Genomic DNA, 20960 nt, shown 5'->3' on the forward strand with positions numbered 1-20960 from the left:
AGTTGTGAAAAATACTTTGTCATCTAAAGTATAAGTATGTTTATTTAACACATTAATTTTTTTATTTAATTTTTCAAATGATTTAAAATTTCTTAAATATTAATTAAAATAAATAAAATTATATCGGCATTATATCAGCCACCCTGCTTTCCAAGATATCGGCATCGGCTGTCAAAAAAACAATATCGGTCGACCACTAATCAGCATAGAATGATTTCTGAAGGATCATGTGACGCTGAAGACTGGAGGAATGATGCTGAAAATTCAGTTTTGCATTCCAGGAATAAATTACATTTTTAAAGTATATTAAAATAAAACCATTTTTAATAACTTCACAATATTACTGTTTTTCGATATTTTTGATCAAATAAACTTGATGAGCATACGAATCTTCTTTAAAAGTATATATATATATATTATATATCTTACTGATCTTAAACTTTTGAATGGCAGTGTATATTTTATTGTAACTTGTAGTGTTAGTAGGTTCTAAAAGAGTGTGAACACCCTTAAAAGTAGGGCTGCAAGATAATGATAAATCGGCCAATCACGATTATTTTGCTCAAATATATATTCATGAGGATTAAACACAATTGTCTATTTTAGATTTATGTATTTATTTATTTATTTATTTATTACATTTCATCAGAATTATTGCGCTTTCACATAAACACAAATCAAGAGAATGTCATTTCATGGTTTGCGTGACTTGCTTGCTGATTTATTTGCAGCAAACAGCGCAAATGGCCGTGTGAAAGTAAACGGACTGGCTGTATTATACTTTAATTTGAGCTGAATATCTTAATAGAGATCACTGAACTCCAGCTTACCTGTTTGCCAGTGTTTTTAGCTCATGAGTGCTTTCTTTGTAATGTAGAGAGAGCTCTTTGAAATGAAAAGTCGTAATTGCAATATATAACAAAAATAATCATAATATAATTTTATGCCCATGACATGCAGCGCTATATACGTAAATAATTTAAAAATAATAACAAACAAATAAAACGCTTACTAAAAAAAGATTAGATATAAAATGTGACAGACATCAGAGAACCATGGCCATGCGAATGTGTGAAAGAAGACTTTTACTTATAAACAGAATATGTAAAAGGCATGTGTTTATGTACTGCGGATGATCGCGATCAAAAGGAGCCTAAATCAGTTTTTGATTATTTGAGTCAAATTAAAGCTGCCGTGTCTGTTGGTCTCCATTGTCTCTTATTTTTTACATGGTTACAGCTGCCAACGTGTTGTTGTCTGAGTCTGGGGAGGTGAAGCTGGCAGACTTCGGTGTGGCAGGACAGCTGACAGACACGCAGATCAAAAGAGAGACGTTTGTAGGTACACCATTCTGGATGGCCCCGGAGGTCATCCAGCAGTCTGCCTATGACTCGAAGGTACGTCCCTCTGAATCCACTCGCATCCCGTCATCTCAGCACTATGAATGTAAACGTTTTCAGAATCACACTGTTGTTTTCTTTGTAGAGCAGGCTCAAGCTCGACTTTGTTGTAATGCAAACCGTTAATTAGTAAGAAATGGCATGAACATGCTGCAGTTATTGAAGACTAAACTGTTACATGTAAACACATATGTATCTCTGTATATAAACACATCAGTCACACTTTAGTTTGGGAACCTGTTCTCACTATTAACTACAATTTTGCCTCAAACTCCTAATTTGCTGCTTATTAATAGTTAGTAAGTTAGTTGTTAAGTTTAAGTATGGGGTGGATTAAATTTATCTAAAATATGTGACCCGTGCTGGAAAAATGAGTGGGAATGCGCACGGGCTAATTTTGAGTTACAGGCAAAAAAAGTGAAAAATGTCGAATTTGAGGTTTTTACAAAACTGAGTTCATTAAGCCCTCATCTAGCGAATGCACATCCAAATAGTACTTAAGCTGGGGACACACTACACGACTAGCTGAAACATTCTAAGACTGACCTCAACACACTTAAAGACTGTTTCCATCGACTGGCACAGATTGTAGTCTTTGACAGTAGGAGAGGAGCACAAACCTAATGACTGAGTCGGTCCACTACACAACACACTTAACGACTGGCACGTCACGACTGGACAAATTCTGCCGAACCAAAAGAAACTGCAGTATCCGATTCTACCCGCGCTACCGCCCCAACAAAGATAACACAGCAGACAACACCGGTGCTTTCACTTTACTATTGAAACTTTAAAGGTTTTTTTTTTTTTTTCTTAGTTTGTGCTTAATATAACAGAAAATACAGCTTTCCTGCTATGTACAGTAGGTGTTGCTAATAAATGCCACCGCAATGTCTTGATTTTTTTTTTTTTTTTAATGTTGCTTTAAGTCCTATTTTTCTCTTTTTTTTTTGAATTTTTGCTTGAGCAGACACATTTCGTTATGTCTTTTCAGACACTTATGTTTAATTTCCTTAATTATAACATATCTAGTGCTATTTTTAAACGTTTAGTCAAGCAATAATATATTCATTATCCAATGTATGTCTGAAGATTTGTTTTCGTTACAGTTCCCAAATTACCGATCGGAATGGAATAAAACATTACTGCTCCATTTATTCAGAAACAAAAGTCATATAAAATGCTGTTTGTGTGTTTACATTTTCATTATATTAGTCTACAGCAAACGCTCCCAATGGCGCTGTCAACATTGCACTCCAACAGATGACAGAAGAACTGCAAAGAAATTCAAGCCATTGTAATTTCTTTATCCATTTGACACAAAACTACTATATATAATTAAATTCTGTATATAAAATTATTTTATTTCGTGTCATTTTTTTAAAAATGAATTTATGTAAAATTAGTTTTGAACAATAGCTATTCGTTATGTTGGTATATTCGTTATGAAAAAAATTTCGTTATCAAGAATAGCTTTGTTATGAAGTTGATTTCAAATTCTTTATAAAACATTTTAAGAAAAAAATTATTTTAATAAAAATAATTCTTGATAATATCTTTAAAATGAGATTAAATAATTTAGGCTATTTTACTTTAGCTATTCGACTGCAGAAAAAAAACAAATAGTCCAAAACCATTTAACTTACCATGTTAACTTCACAAATCACAGCAAGGTGTGTAGCTAATCAAGAAAAATATTTGACAAAATTACAAAATGAACCTTTAATAACGTTTTACAGTGAACAGCACAGCCGCATATACAATCGCTGGCGTCAGTTGCAAATATTAAACATGTTTTAAAAAATCTTTGTGAAAACAACTGGTAAAGACTGGTTTTTGAATTCTAAGATTATAATCTTTAGACACCACATGCTATGCGATTTTTCTGCCGACTGCAAACAGCGACTGAGCCCTACTGGATCAGACCCGGTCTGACTGGGCATGATCCGTCTCAAGACCAAATTACATTCATAATCGGCATGACAGTCGTGTAGTGTGTTCTCGCCTTTAAAGGGGATATGAAGTGCCCTTTTTTATTATTTTGTACTGTTCTCTGAGGTCCACTTATAATGTTATCAAGATTTTTTACATAAAAGACATCATAATCTAGAAGTAATAGACTCTTTTCTGTCCTGTTTTGACCCCCTCATCAGAACGCTCTGTTTGAATTTAACGAGAAAGTTACAGGATGTTTTTATAGTACAATGACCTCTTAAATGTCAAAATATCAAGGGAATTTTGGGTTTCTCAGTTCATGACCCCTTTAAACATCTAAAATGATTTTTAGTTGTATGTTTTCTGAGAGGTGTACCTTTTTCTCTTCTCGCTTTTTGACGACTGCTGCTTCCCCTCAGCACAAGTTCGTGTAAAACGCAGCATCCAGCTTTGTGAATATTCATAGTGAATTCTCAATGGCATGGGTCTGAACCAGTGAAATGTGATGTTCAAAACCATGCTGATGCGCATAAAGACCCGTCTCTCAAACAGAGATACATTCATATAAACCCCCAATTCAGCATTTTTATGATTTTCTTCCAATATTTTGCACGTCGTGAACAGTGTGTTTGCTCTGCCTGCTACAGTATTTTTCCTCTTTATGTCCGTCTTCAGCATCTCTGGCCTCCGTTAACAGCCTTTTACACACTTCATAATATTTCCACACAAATTACATTTTAGAAAATGATTGCAGTGCAGTTTGTTTGCAAGCCTGGAACAGAGTTTGGTTGAAATAAAACAAAAAATGGCCAGTCGACCGGTGCATCTGTACTTCACTGTATAAATTAAATATAGTTGTTGTTATAATTAAAAAACAAACAATCCGGCACATCTGAATTACAATCTTGCATAAATCTGTGAAGTCGTGAATGCTTATATTTGCCAGTAATTTACCCTTGAGTGGTGTGATATTGTGCTTTGTGGGATGAGCAAATGTTTAGTAGAGTAGAGATGCACAGCATGTGATTTTGTGTGTGCCGCATTTAAAAGATCAGCCTGAATTTACACATAATCTGCCAATCACCGATCACAAGATTATCAGCCAACAAAGATTAGAGGCTGATCGATCAGTGCCAGACCTGTATGAATTTCTTTGTTCTGTTGAATGCTGGTAACCAAACAATTTTTGGTCCCCATTGACTTCCATAGTAATTTTTTCCATGCTATGGAAGTCAGTGGCTACCGTCAACTGTTTGTTTACAACATTCTTAAAAATATATTTTATGTTCAACAGAGGAAAGAGACTTATACAGGTTTGGGACAACTTGAGAGTGAGTAAATAACAGGATTTTAATTTTTGAGGGAACTATCCCTTTAAACGTCGCTGTCTCTGTCAATGTTTTCGGCCCTTCAAAACAATTTCGGCTGAAACTGAAAATTGCTGTTTTATCAGAAACTTTTGGTTGCTGAAATTTCACAAAACTAAACAAATGTCTTGCTCTTTTTGGTTTATTCTCAAAATAATTGTATCATGGCAAGCTCAAAATGTGTTCAGCTTTGTGAAGTTGTTTGTTTTGCTCTCAGGCTGATATTTGGTCTCTTGGGATCACTGCCATTGAGTTGGCCAAGGGCGAGCCCCCAAACTCAGACATGCACCCCATGAGAGTGCTCTTCCACATCCCCAAGAACACACCACCCACCCTCAACGGAGACTTCTCCAAGACTTTCAGAGAGTTTGTGGACTCCTGTCTCAACAAAGACCCTGGATTTGTAAGCACAGTTTGCAAGCATTCCTTTCTCATATATGTGTGTTGCACTTATACTGGAGTTGTCAGTTCTCTGAGGTCCACTTATAATGTTATCAAGATTTTTTACATAAAAGACATCATAATCTAGAAGTAATAGACTCTTTTCTGTCCTGTTTTGACCCCCTCATCAGAACGCTCTGTTTGAATAGGCTTATCTGTTTGAACGGATTTTAGACTCGGAAGTAAACACCCACTGCTATGATTGGCTAATGTTTGGCTAACAGTGATGTAGAATCGGTGGGCGGGGTTAAACAGGCAGTGATGTAGAATCGGTGGGCGGGGTTAAACAGGCAGTGATGTAGAATCGGTGGGCGGGGTTAAACAGGCAGTGATGTAGAATCGGTGGGCGGGGTTAAACAGGCAGTAGGTGCTTTCAGAGAGTTTGTGGACTCCTGTCTCAACAAAGACCCTGGATTTGTAAGCACAGTTTGCAAGCATTCCTTTCTCATATATGTGTGTTGCACTTATACTGGAGTTGTCACAAAAGCTTCGATATATGGGGACAAAAAGGGCCCTGTATTGAGCTTATTAATATAGTTATGCAGTATCACACAAGCAAGTGTACTGTTTTTCCAGAATATTGTCAATATTGTGTATTTTTGCTCTGTCGCCAATGAAAATGGTTCTAAACGAAGCCACAACTGAACCATTATGCATCTCTGAGCAACATGCAGTGTTGGATCAACGATTCAGTGAATCATTCTTTAAGACATTCACTTGTTTCGTTCCTGAATGTATCATTGCATTTTAAAAAATAGCATTATTTGTACAATTGTAATTGCTATATACATCTAAATCGATTTTGTTGATACTGATTTCATTCAATTGGTAACAGCCTATAGTGTATTATTCTGATTGAATTTGATTTAATGTAAGAATATGTATGCTTTGAATAGGGAAAGACAGAATGCTTCTATTTAGGTAAAATGCCCATGGAAATAAATTTAAGGTGGAAAATGTATATTATAATGTGCATTAAGTGTAGTTTGCATTCTCTGTGTGAACGGCACCTGCAGAGCTCGGTTGGTATAATACTGCCAGTGAGTGCCACATCTGAGCCGCTCTGGTCGTTCCACAAGTGACTTTCACATGTAAGAGTATTTAGTACTGTGCCGTTCTGAAAAGTATTTTGAAGCGTGGGTACCACAACACTACTGGTGCACCGCTATACTGTGCAGCACTAACTTGTACTGATGTGTTTGAAAAGTGATAAAGGTAATAAAATGTCACTATTTAATTTTCTCAGAGGCCAACAGCAAAGGAACTCCTGAAGCACAAATTCATCGTTAAATATGCCAAGAAGACATCCTACCTCGCCGAGCTCATTGACCGGCTAAAGCGCTGGAAAGCCGAGGGTCACAGCGATGGAGAATCAAGTTCTGACTCTGACTCGTAAGCATGCGGCGAACACGCAAATGCATTTACCCTAAATTATCATTAACAGGCTTGAGTTGACAAATCAGTATACATTTCAGGAGAAACCCTTCCATTGCACCAGTTTGCTTTTCTGGAAACAAAACACATACTGCTTTTTAAAAAAGTGTTTGAACAGGAATTCTGTCCCTAACCAGCTTGAGTTAACATTTAAAGGGCTAATTCACATCAATTTTACTGTGGAATACAAAAGGCAGATGTTGAAGAATGTTAAAGGGGTCATATGATGCGAAGTTTTCCTTTCTCTTTGGAGTATTACAAGCTGTTCGTGAATAGATAAGATCCCTAAAGTTGCAAAGACTAAAGTCTCAAACCCAAAGAGATATTCTTTATAAAAGTTAAGACTCGTCCACGCCCTCCTAACTACGCTACGCAACGCGTAAAAAGACAGTATAAGTCATTATAATCCGTAATTATGTCCCCACTGGATGCAACAAGTTCCTCGTTTGTAATGGGTTTTATTGTTTTTGTCTCGTCGCTCCACACAGCATCACAGTATGGTAGGGGCGTAACATTTCTGTCACACGCTTCGTCATATGACCCCTTTAATGCAGCTCTTATCATACAGTGAAAGCATACAGTGACCAAGATCTGTCAAGTTTCCAAGTCAGTGCAGCCCACATGACAGTCTGAAATTTAAGTCTGTTCTTGGCTGAAAATGTTCCCCTCTGCAATTAACACTTCAGAAAATAAATTAGTTGGTTTCCCCCCACTTAAATTCTTCTAATATTCAGCTTGTATTTGAATTCTGAAGAGTGAAGACTATTTCAGTTAGGTGAAAAATCACTGAGCACCAGTTTTTTTAAAACAACAGTCCACAAGAGGGCGCAATGAATAAATCCAAGCCAAACAGCACCATGTTATGTTGTTTATTGCAGACAACAAATCTGGCTGTTAACAGAAATGCATTTTGTTTTAAATTAAATTGCATATGTTCTCAGGATCATTCCAGTCATTTTAGACAGTTTTTTCACACTTGATACCTTCACGGTTTTTATTAAATAATATATATATTTTTTTTTTTACAATTTTGGGGGGGATTTAGTGATACTATGCAATATGTATAAAATTTTTATGAGCTATTTTTTCCATAATTTTTTTATCATATTTCCCATTCATTTCCTATGTCTGTCATTTTTGACCGCGAAGGTACCAAGTGTTACTTTTTATCATTCGACCCTTTAACATATCCGAATCATGTCTACAATTTTTCAATGAAGCGAAAAATTTTAAAACATTTTTCGGTGAAAAGTGACCGAAGAGGCCCAGAGGGTTAAAAGTCTTTCTCTTTCTTTCTGATATGTATTTTAAACTGATCAAACTACAAATACACAGCGAGTTGAAAATCTCAGTGGATTCTTCATGTGTGCCTAACAGGGAGTCCAGCAGTAAGGACAATGACTCGTCTCCTGAGTGGTCCTTCACCACTGTCCGTAAGAAGAAGCCGGAAAAGAAGCAGCCCAATGGAATGGTGAGTTCTAAATGATGATTTGGATATTCAATGTTGAAATTCTGTACCTGATTATTGAGAACAAGTTTGTGTTTCTGATCTCCTTCCTTCAGGATGAAGAACTGCAGAAGAAGTCAGGCAGTTTAACCACCGTCATGGCTCCTGTTTTTTCAGAGGTAGGGGAGCTAGTCTTCTCATATGCTCCAGTTTGGGGAGCTGAACAGAAATTAAAATGCCATTCAGAATCGTCATTTGACCGGAAATCAGTCTAGTTATGTAGCCGCAAAAACAAAAGTGGGATTGACTGTGTATCAGAACGTGAGCTTTTTGTTGTAGCTGAAATCGCAGCACAGAGACGATGACGTGACGAGAGGAGTTCTCGAGCAGCTGGAGAAGAGCCTGCATGTGGCTGAGGACATCTGTCCTGGTGTCACAGACAGGATGATCACTCATATCCTGGAGAGGGTGCAGAGGTCAGACGCACTACATACATGTTTCTGATAGCAGGCAAAGGCTTTAATTTAAGACTGTCTGAATGCAGTTTACAAACCTGGAATTTGTGCAGTTATCCATACAGTTTTCTAGAAGTGAACATTAAAAGTAGTGGTCGACTGATATATCCTTAAAGGGGTCATATGATGCTTTTTTAAAGATCATTATTTTGTGTATTTGGTGTAACAGAATATGTTGACATGCTTTAATGTTCAAAAAACACATTATCGGTTGATATTTGGGATTTTTTTATTGTTCTTCAAGACCCCCTTTCTGTTAAGCATGTCTTATTGCACTGTTAATGCAAGTAGATGATAGTTGTATTGAGGAAGTTCTCTAAAAGAAATAGTTCACCCAAAAATGAAAATTTGTTGTTGAAAATGTACTTGACCTCAGGCCATCCAAGATGTAGAGTTTGTTTCTTCATCAAATTTAGAGAAATGTTTCATTCTATCAGTGTCTCAGCAATGGCTCCTCTGCAGTGAATGGGTGCCGTCAGAATGAGAGTCCAAACAGCTGATAAAAAACATCACAATAATCCACAAGTAACCCACACCACTCCAGTCCATCAGTTAACATCTTGAGAAGCAAAAGAAACAAATCCATCATTGAGTTTTAACTTTTTACCGTTGTTTCTGTCCAAAATACGAGTCCTCTATCCATAACAATGCTTCCTCCAGTGGAAAAGGTCATGTCATCTGAATCGGGAGAGAAATCTGCACAGATCAAGCACGGTTTACAAGCCATTTGTAACACTTCTAAACAAATGAGTGGATTTTGATGTGAGAGACAACAGGGGATGGACCTTTTCACCGGAGGAAGAGTCATTATGGATTATTTAGGCCAGAAGCAACTGTCTGAATTTGAAAATATCTTAATGAATTAGTTTCTTACAAACACTAACTGATGGACTGGATTATTTTTTTATCAGCTGTTTGGACACTCATTCTGATGGCACCCATTCACTGCAAAGGATCCTTTGCTGAGCAAGTGATGCAATCCTATTCCTATTGAAGTTACAAAAGTGATTCACTTAAGATTTTATCTCTTTTATTGTTTGATTAACATTAATGACACCGAAAGCAGTAGGTTAATTAGGCTGCTGTCACTTTAAGACCGAATGCACAGATTGTATTTTTGAAGGAAATATGCACTTGCGCACACTTTGTACGGGGTGGGCCTGTTTTGTGTTGTAATTTCAGAGCTCTCTTGCTCCAAAGACATTCCACTTACTTTGAGTAGATCTCAAGGCAGCCTGCTTCTGTAACCAATGGGGGAATTTCTACACGCAAACTGATGCATTTAAGCTACCCGAAATGACAGCAAGTGATTCGAGTCCATGCTAGGCAGCAGTATAGAATTCAAGCTCAATGCAAACTTCCTGTGATGAGGGATTTCTTTTCTTTTTTGCCAAGAGGGTGCCATTGCTGGTGCGGTGGTCATATGTCATATTTGCTCCTGTTGGCTTGGAGAGACTGTGCCAACGTTGCATCCCATTGTGCCTAAAGCTCACTTTTTTAATGTATATGATGTTATTGTCTTCTCAAACCGCTTTAAAACGAAGTTTCACACATGTTGCCAGACTGCTGGAAGATTTTAGAGCAATAAAGGTGTTTAGTGGATTTGTATATTTCTTTATAGCAATGTAGATGCAGAAGCTAGGTTTTGTACATTTCTTCACCAGAGCTTTTGTAAATTTAAGACGCCAGACAGAAATCTTTCTAGGTTGTATCGTATAGATGCTGTTCTCTTCATTTTTGGACTGTAACTGTTACAGATACATTTTTGTTTGGTGTGGCAAATAAAGAAGTCCATCAGTTAACATCTTGAGAAGCAAAAGAAACAAATCCATCATTGAGTTTTAACTTTTTACCGTTGTTTCTGTCCAAAATACGAGTCCTCTATCCATAACAATGCTTCCTCCAGTGGAAAAGGTCATGTCATCTGAATCGGGAGAGAAATCTGCACAGATCAAGCACGGTTTACAAGCCATTTGTAACACTTCTAAACAAATGAGTGGATTTTGATGTGAGAGACAACAGGGGATGGACCTTTTCACCGGAGGAAGAGTCATTATGGTTTAATTAGGCCAGAAGCAACTGTCTGAATTTGAAAATATCTTAATGAATTAGTTTCTTACAAACACTAACTGATGGACTGGATTATTTTTTGATCAGCTGTTTGGACACTCATTCTGATGGCACCCATTCACTGCAAAGGATCCTTTGCTGAGCAAGTGATGCAATCCTATTCCTATTGAAGTTACAAAAGTGATTCACTTAAGATTTTATCTCTTTTATTGTTTGATTAACATTAATGACACCGAAAGCAGTAGGTTAATTAGGCTGCTGTCACTTTAAGACCGAATGCACAGATCTAATATACTGATGCACATGCGTTTTCTTTCCCAACTGTTTGTGTTCACTTGAGACATAAACGACTGTGTTTATAGACGGGCATTTTGATACATAAGTGTGTGTGTATAAGACCGTTCAAGCCCAATAAGGCGCCAGTTCAGAGCTCAGTCCGGTACTCACACGGTATGTGAGATGCGGCTTTATCTGCACAAATCTGGCCAGTAACGCCACCTGCTTGACTGATGAACAATGCTGATGATTTCAGCATCAGATATCTGTGTGGTTTATCAGTCGTTCATGATCAGATCTTTCTCCTCATCTTTCCTCTGTAGGTTCTCTATGAGTTAGTGCTACATTGGGTCGCTGGGAACACACCACGCTTCTGCTGTCAGGCCTGATGACTGCACCTTAACACACTCACACATGTACAGAGACAGGAGGGACGCGGGGGCGCGCACACTATCTTATCATAACCAAAAGGAATTCTACTTTTTTTTTGTCCCAAAGAATGGATATATATATATAAATATAGTGTGTGTTCAACTGTATTTATACAATTTTGCCACATGCTTTTATATTAGTCTTCTGCTGGTGCCCAAGGATGTGTGTTACTGTTATTTTATTCCACATTTTACTTTGAAAGTCACAAAATATCCTTACCGGTTAAGTACATCTGCTCAAGAGAGCAATAGGAAAATCTTTTGATTCACGTATATTTATATGTATTTGATGTCCCAATCCATTACTTTATTTTAAACTATGATCAATAATATATACGTTTGTGAGATTAACAGTGTCTTTTTGTTCGTCTTGGTTTGGGATTTCTTTGTTTCTCTCGACACACTGTTAACTGTAGCATTACAGAACTGCTGTATGGGATTACATGCATATCATATCAGTCAAAATGAATAGAAATACCTCATTTAAGCAATCAAAAAAAGAAAAACAGCTGGTTAATGAAGATCGATCAAATTTAAACTGCTAGGATAATGAGAGGAATTTTGCTGTGCAAAAGCTACCTCCACTTCTGGCCCATTACAATAGGAAATTTCATTTTTACTTTTTTTTTTAATTGGCAAGGTAATTAAATTTCTAGACCTTTGTGTTTGCCCTTGATTTCTCAGCAACGCCCTCTTTTTACTGTCTTGTTTTTGAGCTAATATTTTTATACAAGAGTAGAATTATACTGTATTTTTGAAGGAAATATGCACTTGCGCACACTTTGTACGGGGTGGGCCTGTTTTGTGTTGTAATTTCAGAGCTCTCTTGCTCCAAAGACATTCCACTTACTTTGAGTAGATCTCAAGGCAGCCTGCTTCTGTAACCAATGGGGGAATTTCTACACGCAAACTGATGCATTTAAGCTACCCGAAATGACAGCAAGTGATTCGAGTCCATGCTAGGCAGCAGTATAGAATTCAAGCTCAATGCAAACTTCCTGTGATGAGGGATTTCTTTTCTTTTTTGCCAAGAGGGTGCCATTGCTGGTGCGGTGGTCATATGTCATATTTGCTCCTGTTGGCTTGGAGAGACTGTGCCAACGTTGCATCCCATTGTGCCTAAAGCTCACTTTTTTAATGTATATGATGTTATTGTCTTCTCAAACCGCTTTAAAACGAAGTTTCACACATGTTGCCAGACTGCTGGAAGATTTTAGAGCAATAAAGGTGTTTAGTGGATTTGTATATTTCTTTATAGCAATGTAGATGCAGAAGCTAGGTTTTGTACATTTCTTCACCAGAGCTTTTGTAAATTTAAGACGCCAGACAGAAATCTTTCTAGGTTGTATCATATAGATGCTGTTCTCTTCATTTTTGGACTGTAACTGTTACAGATACATTTTTGTTTGGTGTGGCAAATAAAGATTTAAGTTATGTAATTTCAGTGTGACTGTATTTTGTTTTTAAACCGCTTGATAAAGGTCCAGACTTATTGCATGTTTTAGCGGGCCGTTCACTCCGAACGCGTCTTTGCATCTAAAAACATGAGATGCAGTGCTCAGGAGTGTTTTTTTTTTTTTTTTTAAAGAAAAGGCCAGCACAAAACGCGGCTAGAGTTAGAGGGTCAAATAAAGATGGAAGAGATGTGTTATACAATTTTGCCACATGCTTTTATATTAGTCTTCTGCTGGTGCCCAAGGATGTGTGTTACTGTTATTTTATTCCACATTTTACTTTGAAAGTCACAAAATATCCTTACCGGTTAAGTACATCTGCTCAAGAGAGCAATAGGAAAATCTTTTGATTCACGTATATTTATATGTATTTGATGTCCCAATCCATTACTTTATTTTAAACTATGATCAATAATATATACGTTTGTGAGATTAACAGTGTCTTTTTGTTCGTCTTGGTTTGGGATTTCTTTGTTTCTCTCGACACACTGTTAACTGTAGCATTACAGAACTGCTGTATGGGATTACATGCATATCATATCAGTCAAAATGAATAGAAATACCTCATTTAAGCAATCAAAAAAAGAAAAACAGCTGGTTAATGAAGATCGATCAAATTTAAACTGCTAGGATAATGAGAGGAATTTTGCTGTGCAAAAGCTACCTCCACTTCTGGCCCATTACAATAGGAAATTTCATTTTTACTTTTTTTTTTAATTGGCAAGGTAATTAAATTTCTAGACCTTTGTGTTTGCCCTTGATTTCTCAGCAACGCCCTCTTTTTACTGCCCAAGGATGTGTGTTACTGTTATTTTATTCCACATTTTACTTTGAAAGTCACAAAATATCCTTACCGGTTAAGTACATCTGCTCAAGAGAGCAATAGGAAAATCTTTTGATTCACGTATATTTATATGTATTTGATGTCCCAATCCATTACTTTATTTTAAACTATGATCAATAATATATACGTTTGTGAGATTAACAGTGTCTTTTTGTTCGTCTTGGTTTGGGATTTCTTTGTTTCTCTCGACACACTGTTAACTGTAGCATTACAGAACTGCTGTATGGGATTACATGCATATCATATCAGTCAAAATGAATAGAAATACCTCATTTAAGCAATCAAAAAAAGAAAAACAGCTGGTTAATGAAGATCGATCAAATTTAAACTGCTAGGATAATGAGAGGAATTTTGCTGTGCAAAAGCTACCTCCACTTCTGGCCCATTACAATAGGAAATTTCATTTTTACTTTTTTTTTTAATTGGCAAGGTAATTACATTTCTAGACCTTTGTGTTTGCCCTTGATTTCTCAGCAACGCCCTCTTTTTACTGTCTTGTTTTTGAGCTAATATTTTTATACAAGAGTAGAATTATACTGTATTTTTTGCACTATGTACTCAATCATGTAGTGTATGTGATTAAAGCTGCGACAGTTGAGTGCATGAAGTGCATTAAAGTTGAAATTCTTTAAACTTGACATGGCGTCTTAAAAACGCGGCGATGCAAAAGACACGAGCGCAACGGTCATACATGTTCGTCTAGTGCAGGGGGTGTCAAACTCAATTCCTGGAGGACCGGAGCCCTGCAGAGTTTTGTTCCAACCCTGCTCCAACATGCATACCATGTAGTTTTCAAATAAGCCTGAAGGACTTGTTTAGCTGGATCAGGTGTGTTTAATTAGGGTTAAAGCTAAACTCTGCAGGGCTCCGGCCCTCCAGGAATTGAGTTTGACACCCCTGGTCTAGTGCATGCTTACATAGAAAAACAATGGAAAAGTAGCACATTGGAAAAAACGCATTTGAACGGCCCCTTGTTGACATTATGAAAAAAACAATTAAATCACACAGTATGTCCAAAAGAATATAGGCTACCCATGTTTTTATGCTGTAAACACGCAGAGTTGTAACTGGTGGATCGACAAGAAGATAATGCATTATAAAGATCTAAACAATTAAGACAGTAAAATATATTTATTTAATTAATATAATGATTGATAATTGTTTAAATTAATATAATAATTGATACTTTTCTCATTTTGGTTTAAAGGCCGAAATGTGCCGTTTATCATTTTATAAGACTTTTTGTTTTTGTGAAAACCTGTGTCTGAACTGTAAATCAGTCATTTTACAGTTTAATATGTTACCAGACATTGCCCTCCCCCACTCATATGGTATCAATTTTATTTGTGCAGGTCTTAAAAAGTCTTAAATTTGAGCTTAAAAATCCTGCAGATACCCCGTTCATGGTTGTGGTCTTTCTAGCAAACATACAGTTGCGCTACAGGACATACATCTCCGACGAACTGACATTTTGTGTATTTTTCATAATTAAATCAGCACAATGGTGGACTTAACCCTATAAAGACTACTGTATCACATTTGATACGCAAATTTCTAAGGCCTCTAAATGGTTTAAAGGTGGGGTAAGTGATTTCTGGTAGCCAATGTTGACATTTGAAATCACCAAAACAAACACGCCCCTACCCCAAAAGGGTCTTGCCCCTATTTTGATAGCTCCACCCCACATATACATAAGCAACCCAGGCAACGATTAGTTTTGTGAAACAAAGCAAAACCAATGTTACACCGTGTCTACACCGGACGCGAGTGGCACGGCGCGACATCCACCATCTCTATCTTTCTGTCGCTCGGCTCGGCTAATGTCCGTCCTGTGCACTGAACGCTCTCTCCTCCACATCATGAGTAGACATGCCCCTTACTGCTGATTGGCTACAAGTTTGTTTGGCTAGTCGGCCCAAATCAGTTTTCTACAGCATTTTTGAAAAATCGCTTACCCCACCTTTAAATGATCAAAACTTTGCTGATAATCCTGTTGTTCAGTCTTCTACATGCCTTCTGTCATTTGATTGTTAGTTTAGACTTCTTAGCAAATAAAAGACCTTTTAGTATAATTATACAAACATCCACCTTCAGCTCGTGCGTCATGTGTCTTTTTGCTGTGATATCTTAACTGATTTTTCTGAAGTAAACATAAGAATAACTTATGATATTCTTAGTAATATTTCAAGATGAGCACTTACTGGACTGAAGCAGCTTTGCTTTACTTGATTATCCAGACATCCTTTTTTAGAAAAAGTCTCAGGCTTTTGAGGAACGTTTATTTGTTCATCTCTCAATCATCATTGGATTGCATTGCATTATATGTTTTGATCATCAAACAAAGCATTTTTTATCATCTTACTAAGACATATTCTTGGAGATATAGAGTGACTGCTGATATTTATATCATTTTATGTCAGAATTTCATCACCTTTTGGTCATATTCACTACTGTGCAAAAGTCTTAGGCCATTAGTATTTTCACCAACAAAAAAATGGTTTTAAGTTATTTCTATCTTTGCTGTAATGTGTCAGTAGGAAATATCAGTTTACATTTCCAAACATTCCTTTTGCCATTAATTGTAATGCAGTGAGATTTTTGTAACCGTTCCATTTTTTTTTTTAAATATTAGATTTTTCTGACTATTATTTTATATGCGGTTATGATGCTTTTGGCTACTGAATGAGTTTACAGTTTTATTCTCAGGACTTGTGTTTGGCTTTAACAGCTATCGCAGATGATGTGCCTTCATTACTAAACGAACGCTCCTCCTCTTCGTCCAGCTGTAAGCTTCCGGAGGAAATGCGCATGTGCGCCAGAGGCGTGGAGCGCACCAGTCTGCTGATCCCGGGACAGTAGAACGAACACATCACGTCCGGATCCGAGTCGCTGTGGCTCAGTTCTGACCTGCTGCCGTCTGTCGGTCGTGCCGAATGCAACGGCAGGTATGTCGGCCGCGTGAGGCCTTCCCGTCGAGACAGGTGAGGATAGTGACCCAGCGGGCGAAACTCTGCCGGCTGACACAACAGCTTGACGTCAGACTGGCTGTATGACCGGCGAGGAAGGCCCGTTTGGTAGCTGCAGTCGTCACTGAAGTGGCCTAACTCTTCCTGATCTCGGTCTCCAAAGCTTCCCGCTACGTAAAACCCAGGTGCTGCTCCGAGCATCGGAGGCCATCCTATCCCGGCGTACCGTTGCCAATGTGTAAGCGCCGGGGAGGCGTACGCGGATCCGGAGAAGCTCGAAGAGCGCAAGGCGTCGTCCAGGAAGCATGCCATCGCCGGCAGCATCTCATGAGCTGTGTGGCTGCAACACGGCAGCAGGACTGGAGCGCAGGAGTGATCCAGAGTGAACGACGGGCACACGGGCAACAGCGGATGCAGGCATGCGTGAGGGTGGTTTGGGTAAAGCAGCACCAGCTGGCGTCTGTTCAAACGGCATCTAAACTGGGCTCTCCGGTTGTTCCTGTGCTCCTGCTGTGCACTGGGCCCTGCGTCCACCTCAGAGCGGAAGGGCCGAAGGGAAGACGCCTGAGAATCCTCCGGCTCAGAGACGAGAACCTCCACAGCCGACTGACTGCGCATGCCGCTTCCCGCGTGAGGAAAACCACACGACTGCTGCTCGTATGCCTGCAACACACACACACGGTTCAGTCAATGCAAACAATCTGTTCCGTCAACTATAACAATAATGAGACTCATTGACAAAAAAAATTACACTGCAACATATTACTGCACTAACTAGAAACCAATTGATTCAAATCCAATTCCAAGATGACTTAAAACAAGTGCAGATTTCTAAGGGGCCGTTCACACAGAACACGTCTTTCCGTCTAAAAACACCATGTTGCCGTCATATAAAATAGTTGCCATGGCAACTTGCTACTGTAAAAACTGCTTGGGGTCTTCTGATTGGTCCACTGTTTTGGAACTGACATTGATGAGCGGCGCCGCATGTAAAAGTTGAAATTCTTTAAACGTGACACGGCGTCTTAAAAACGCGGCGCTCATGTGCGAGACTCTGCAAAAGACACGAGACATGAGCGCAATGGTCATACATGTTCGTCTAGTGCATGTTTACATAGAAAAACAATGGAAAAGTAGCGCATTGGAATGGAAAAACACGTTCTGTGTGAATGGCCCCTAAAGCCTCTAAATGATCAACATGATCAAAATTTTGATGATAAAACTGCTGTACACAATCTACTACATGCCTTCATCTGATAGCTTATGCTTTTTTAACAAATAAAAGGTCTTTTAGTATAATTGTACAAACGTCCACCTTCAGCTCGTGCTTCACGTGTCTTTTTGCTGTGAAATATTTACTGATTTTTATAAAGTAAACCTAAGAATAACTTTTAATGCTTAAAAGTTCAATAAACGGCTCCATAAAAAATAGATTTTTTTTCAGGGTTTTTTTTTCAATTAAACATCAATTTCAGCTTTTAATTCACCTCCTCAACAACTGTTTTTCTTTCTTTGAAGAACCAAGGTCTTGAAAAGCTTGATTTTTGAAGTGTGGTTTCTATCTAGACTTGGATGTCATGTGAATTAATAAAATGGTAAAACTCCATTGGCATCTTTCTAATAATCATACTTTTCTAGTTATTCCAAGCTTTGAAATATTTTATCAGGTAGAAATTGTGAGTAAAACAACAGCTTGACGTCAGACTGGCTGTATGACCGGCGAGGAAGGCCCGTTTGGTAGCTGCAGTCGTCACTGAAGTGGCCTAACTCTTCCTGATCTCGGTCTCCAAAGCTTCCCGCTACGTAAAACCCAGGTGCTGCTCCGAGCATCGGAGGCCATCCTATCCCGGCGTACCGTTGCCAATGTGTAAGCGCCGGGGAGGCGTACGCGGATCCGGAGAAGCTCGAAGAGCGCAAGGCGTCGTCCAGGAAGCATGCCATCGCCGGCAGCATCTCATGAGCTGTGTGGCTGCAACACGGCAGCAGGACTGGAGCGCAGGAGTGATCCAGAGTGAACGACGGGCACACGGGCAACAGCGGATGCAGGCATGCGTGAGGGTGGTTTGGGTAAAGCAGCACCAGCTGGCGTCTGTTCAAACGGCATCTAAACTGGGCTCTCCGGTTGTTCCTGTGCTCCTGCTGTGCACTGGGCCCTGCGTCCACCTCAGAGCGGAAGGGCCGAAGGGAAGACGCCTGAGAATCCTCCGGCTCAGAGACGAGAACCTCCACAGCCGACTGACTGCGCATGCCGCTTCCCGCGTGAGGAAAACCACACGACTGCTGCTCGTATGCCTGCAACACACACACACGGTTCAGTCAATGCAAACAATCTGTTCCGTCAACTATAACAATAATGAGACTCATTGACAAAAAAAATTACACTGCAACATATTACTGCACTAACTAGAAACCAATTGATTCAAATCCAATTCCAAGATGACTTAAAACAAGTGCAGATTTCTAAGGGGCCGTTCACACAGAACACGTCTTTCCGTCTAAAAACACCATGTTGCCGTCATATAAAATAGTTGCCATGGCAACTTGCTACTGTAAAAACTGCTTGGGGTCTTCTGATTGGTCCACTGTTTTGGAACTGACATTGATGAGCGGCGCCGCATGTAAAAGTTGAAATTCTTTAAACGTGACACGGCGTCTTAAAAACGCGGCGCTCATGTGCGAGACTCTGCAAAAGACACGAGACATGAGCGCAATGGTCATACATGTTCGTCTAGTGCATGTTTACATAGAAAAACAATGGAAAAGTAGCGCATTGGAATGGAAAAACACGTTCTGTGTGAATGGCCCCTAAAGCCTCTAAATGATCAACATGATCAAAATTTTGATGATAAAACTGCTGTACACAATCTACTACATGCCTTCATCTGATAGCTTATGCTTTTTTAACAAATAAAAGGTCTTTTAGTATAATTGTACAAACGTCCACCTTCAGCTCGTGCTTCACGTGTCTTTTTGCTGTGAAATATTTACTGATTTTTATAAAGTAAACCTAAGAATAACTTTTAATGTTTAAAAGTTCAATAAACGGCTCCATAAAAAATAGATTTTTTTTCAGTTTTTTTTTTTCAATTAAACATCAATTTCAGCTTTTAATTCACCTCCTCAGCAACTGTTTTTCTTTCTTTGAAGAACCAAGGTCTTGAAAAGCTTGATTTTTGAAGTGTGGTTTCTATCTAGACTTGGATGTCATGTGAATTAATAAAATGGTAAAACTCCATTGGCATCTTTCTAATAATCATACTTTTCTAGTTATTCCAAGCTTTGAAATATTTTATCAGGTAGAAATTGTGAGTAAAATTTTTTTTTTAAATCCCAGTTTAATGCTTTACTGCAGCTATGTAAACATGTTCAAGATAAGTTAATTTCTGAAATGAAATAAAAAGGATGAATGAATATGAGTCTCTGTGCGCTGTTTTGGCCTCTCCAGCAACTATGTCACCGCTAATAATAGTAGTATCGTCTATAACGAATAGGTGACTAATATGGTTTTGCAAATAAGAAATAAAATATTAAGCATGCATTCTGACTTCTTGTGATATGCTATACATAATGCAACCAGTCTCAAAAACAGTAATTTCTAATAGTTTAGCATATACTGAATGATCATGATTAGAAGCATAGCATTCATGCTAAGCTATCATAGCATATAGTCAGCATGTCAGAAAGTATGTAACAGCTTCCAGCCTAAAAATATACTGGCTGTACCTGCTTGGAAACATCAGTCAGTAAGTCAGGCGAGGATCTGCATTGTCGTGTATCATAGTAGTCTCTACAGTACTTCCTGAAGGAAACAGAACAACTCAGTATTTTACATATGGTCATCTTTCACGGAAATATGAGCTATTTTTAACTGTTTCTAGTCATTTCCCACCTCTGAAAAGGTAAGTTGTTCTTCTCAGATTTCTTCGCAAAATCCAAAAGCTGCTTTTGAGTTCTTCCACTGTTGGTATATATATATATATATATATATATATATATATTTATATATACTGATCAGTCTGACGGGGATCCATAGATAAAAGGAAAACACCAGACAAGCAGCAGCACTGATATTTCCATGTAAATATCAAAATAACTGGTCATAGTTGTAACGTAATTTATGGGTCATTCCTTTTGGTTTAAAGTAACTGTGTAATCATGATAGGGAGATCATTTGCTAAATGGGTCACACTTTATTTTAAGGTCCAATTCTCACTATTAACAAACCATTAACTACCACTTTTGCCTCAATAAACTCCTAATTTGCTGCTTATTAATAGTTAGTAAGGTTGTTGTTAAGTTTAGGTATTGGATAGGATTAGGGATGTAGAATATGGTCATGTAGAATATGTACTTTATAAGTACTAATAAACAGCCAATATG

The 20960-nt window shown here is 38.1% G+C and overlaps 2 protein-coding genes across 2 annotated transcripts in view; one reads left to right on the forward strand and one right to left on the reverse strand.

Annotated features, from left to right (window-relative positions):
- The window catches only part of LOC107715913 (serine/threonine-protein kinase 26-like), a 27167-nt gene extending 14407 nt beyond the window's left edge, over window positions 1–12760 (forward strand). Inside the window, exons 5-11 of the mRNA XM_016522180.1 lie at window positions 1240–1397; window positions 4920–5105; window positions 6390–6535; window positions 7955–8048; window positions 8141–8203; window positions 8364–8500; window positions 11209–12760. Of these exons, the coding sequence (XP_016377666.1) occupies window positions 1240–1397; window positions 4920–5105; window positions 6390–6535; window positions 7955–8048; window positions 8141–8203; window positions 8364–8500; window positions 11209–11224 (800 nt within the window). The 3' untranslated portion in view covers window positions 11225–12760. The remainder of the gene's footprint in view (window positions 1–1239; window positions 1398–4919; window positions 5106–6389; window positions 6536–7954; window positions 8049–8140; window positions 8204–8363; window positions 8501–11208) is intronic.
- Window positions 12761–16247: 3487 nt separating this feature from the next.
- frmd7 (FERM domain containing 7) overlaps window positions 16248–20960 on the reverse strand; it is an 18207-nt gene continuing 13494 nt past the window's right edge. Inside the window, exons 12-14 of the mRNA XM_016522207.1 lie at window positions 20470–20538; window positions 20304–20379; window positions 16248–17243 (exon numbers count right to left, since the gene is read on the reverse strand). Coding sequence (XP_016377693.1) covers window positions 16317–17243; window positions 20304–20379; window positions 20470–20538 — 1072 coding nt within the window. The 3' untranslated portion in view covers window positions 16248–16316. The remainder of the gene's footprint in view (window positions 17244–20303; window positions 20380–20469; window positions 20539–20960) is intronic.

The sequence above is a fragment of the Sinocyclocheilus rhinocerous genome, unplaced genomic scaffold (genome assembly GCF_001515625.1).
Source record: "Sinocyclocheilus rhinocerous isolate Xijiao unplaced genomic scaffold, SAMN03320098_v1.1 scaffold1967, whole genome shotgun sequence".
NCBI classification, from domain to species: Eukaryota; Metazoa; Chordata; class Actinopteri; order Cypriniformes; family Cyprinidae; genus Sinocyclocheilus; species Sinocyclocheilus rhinocerous.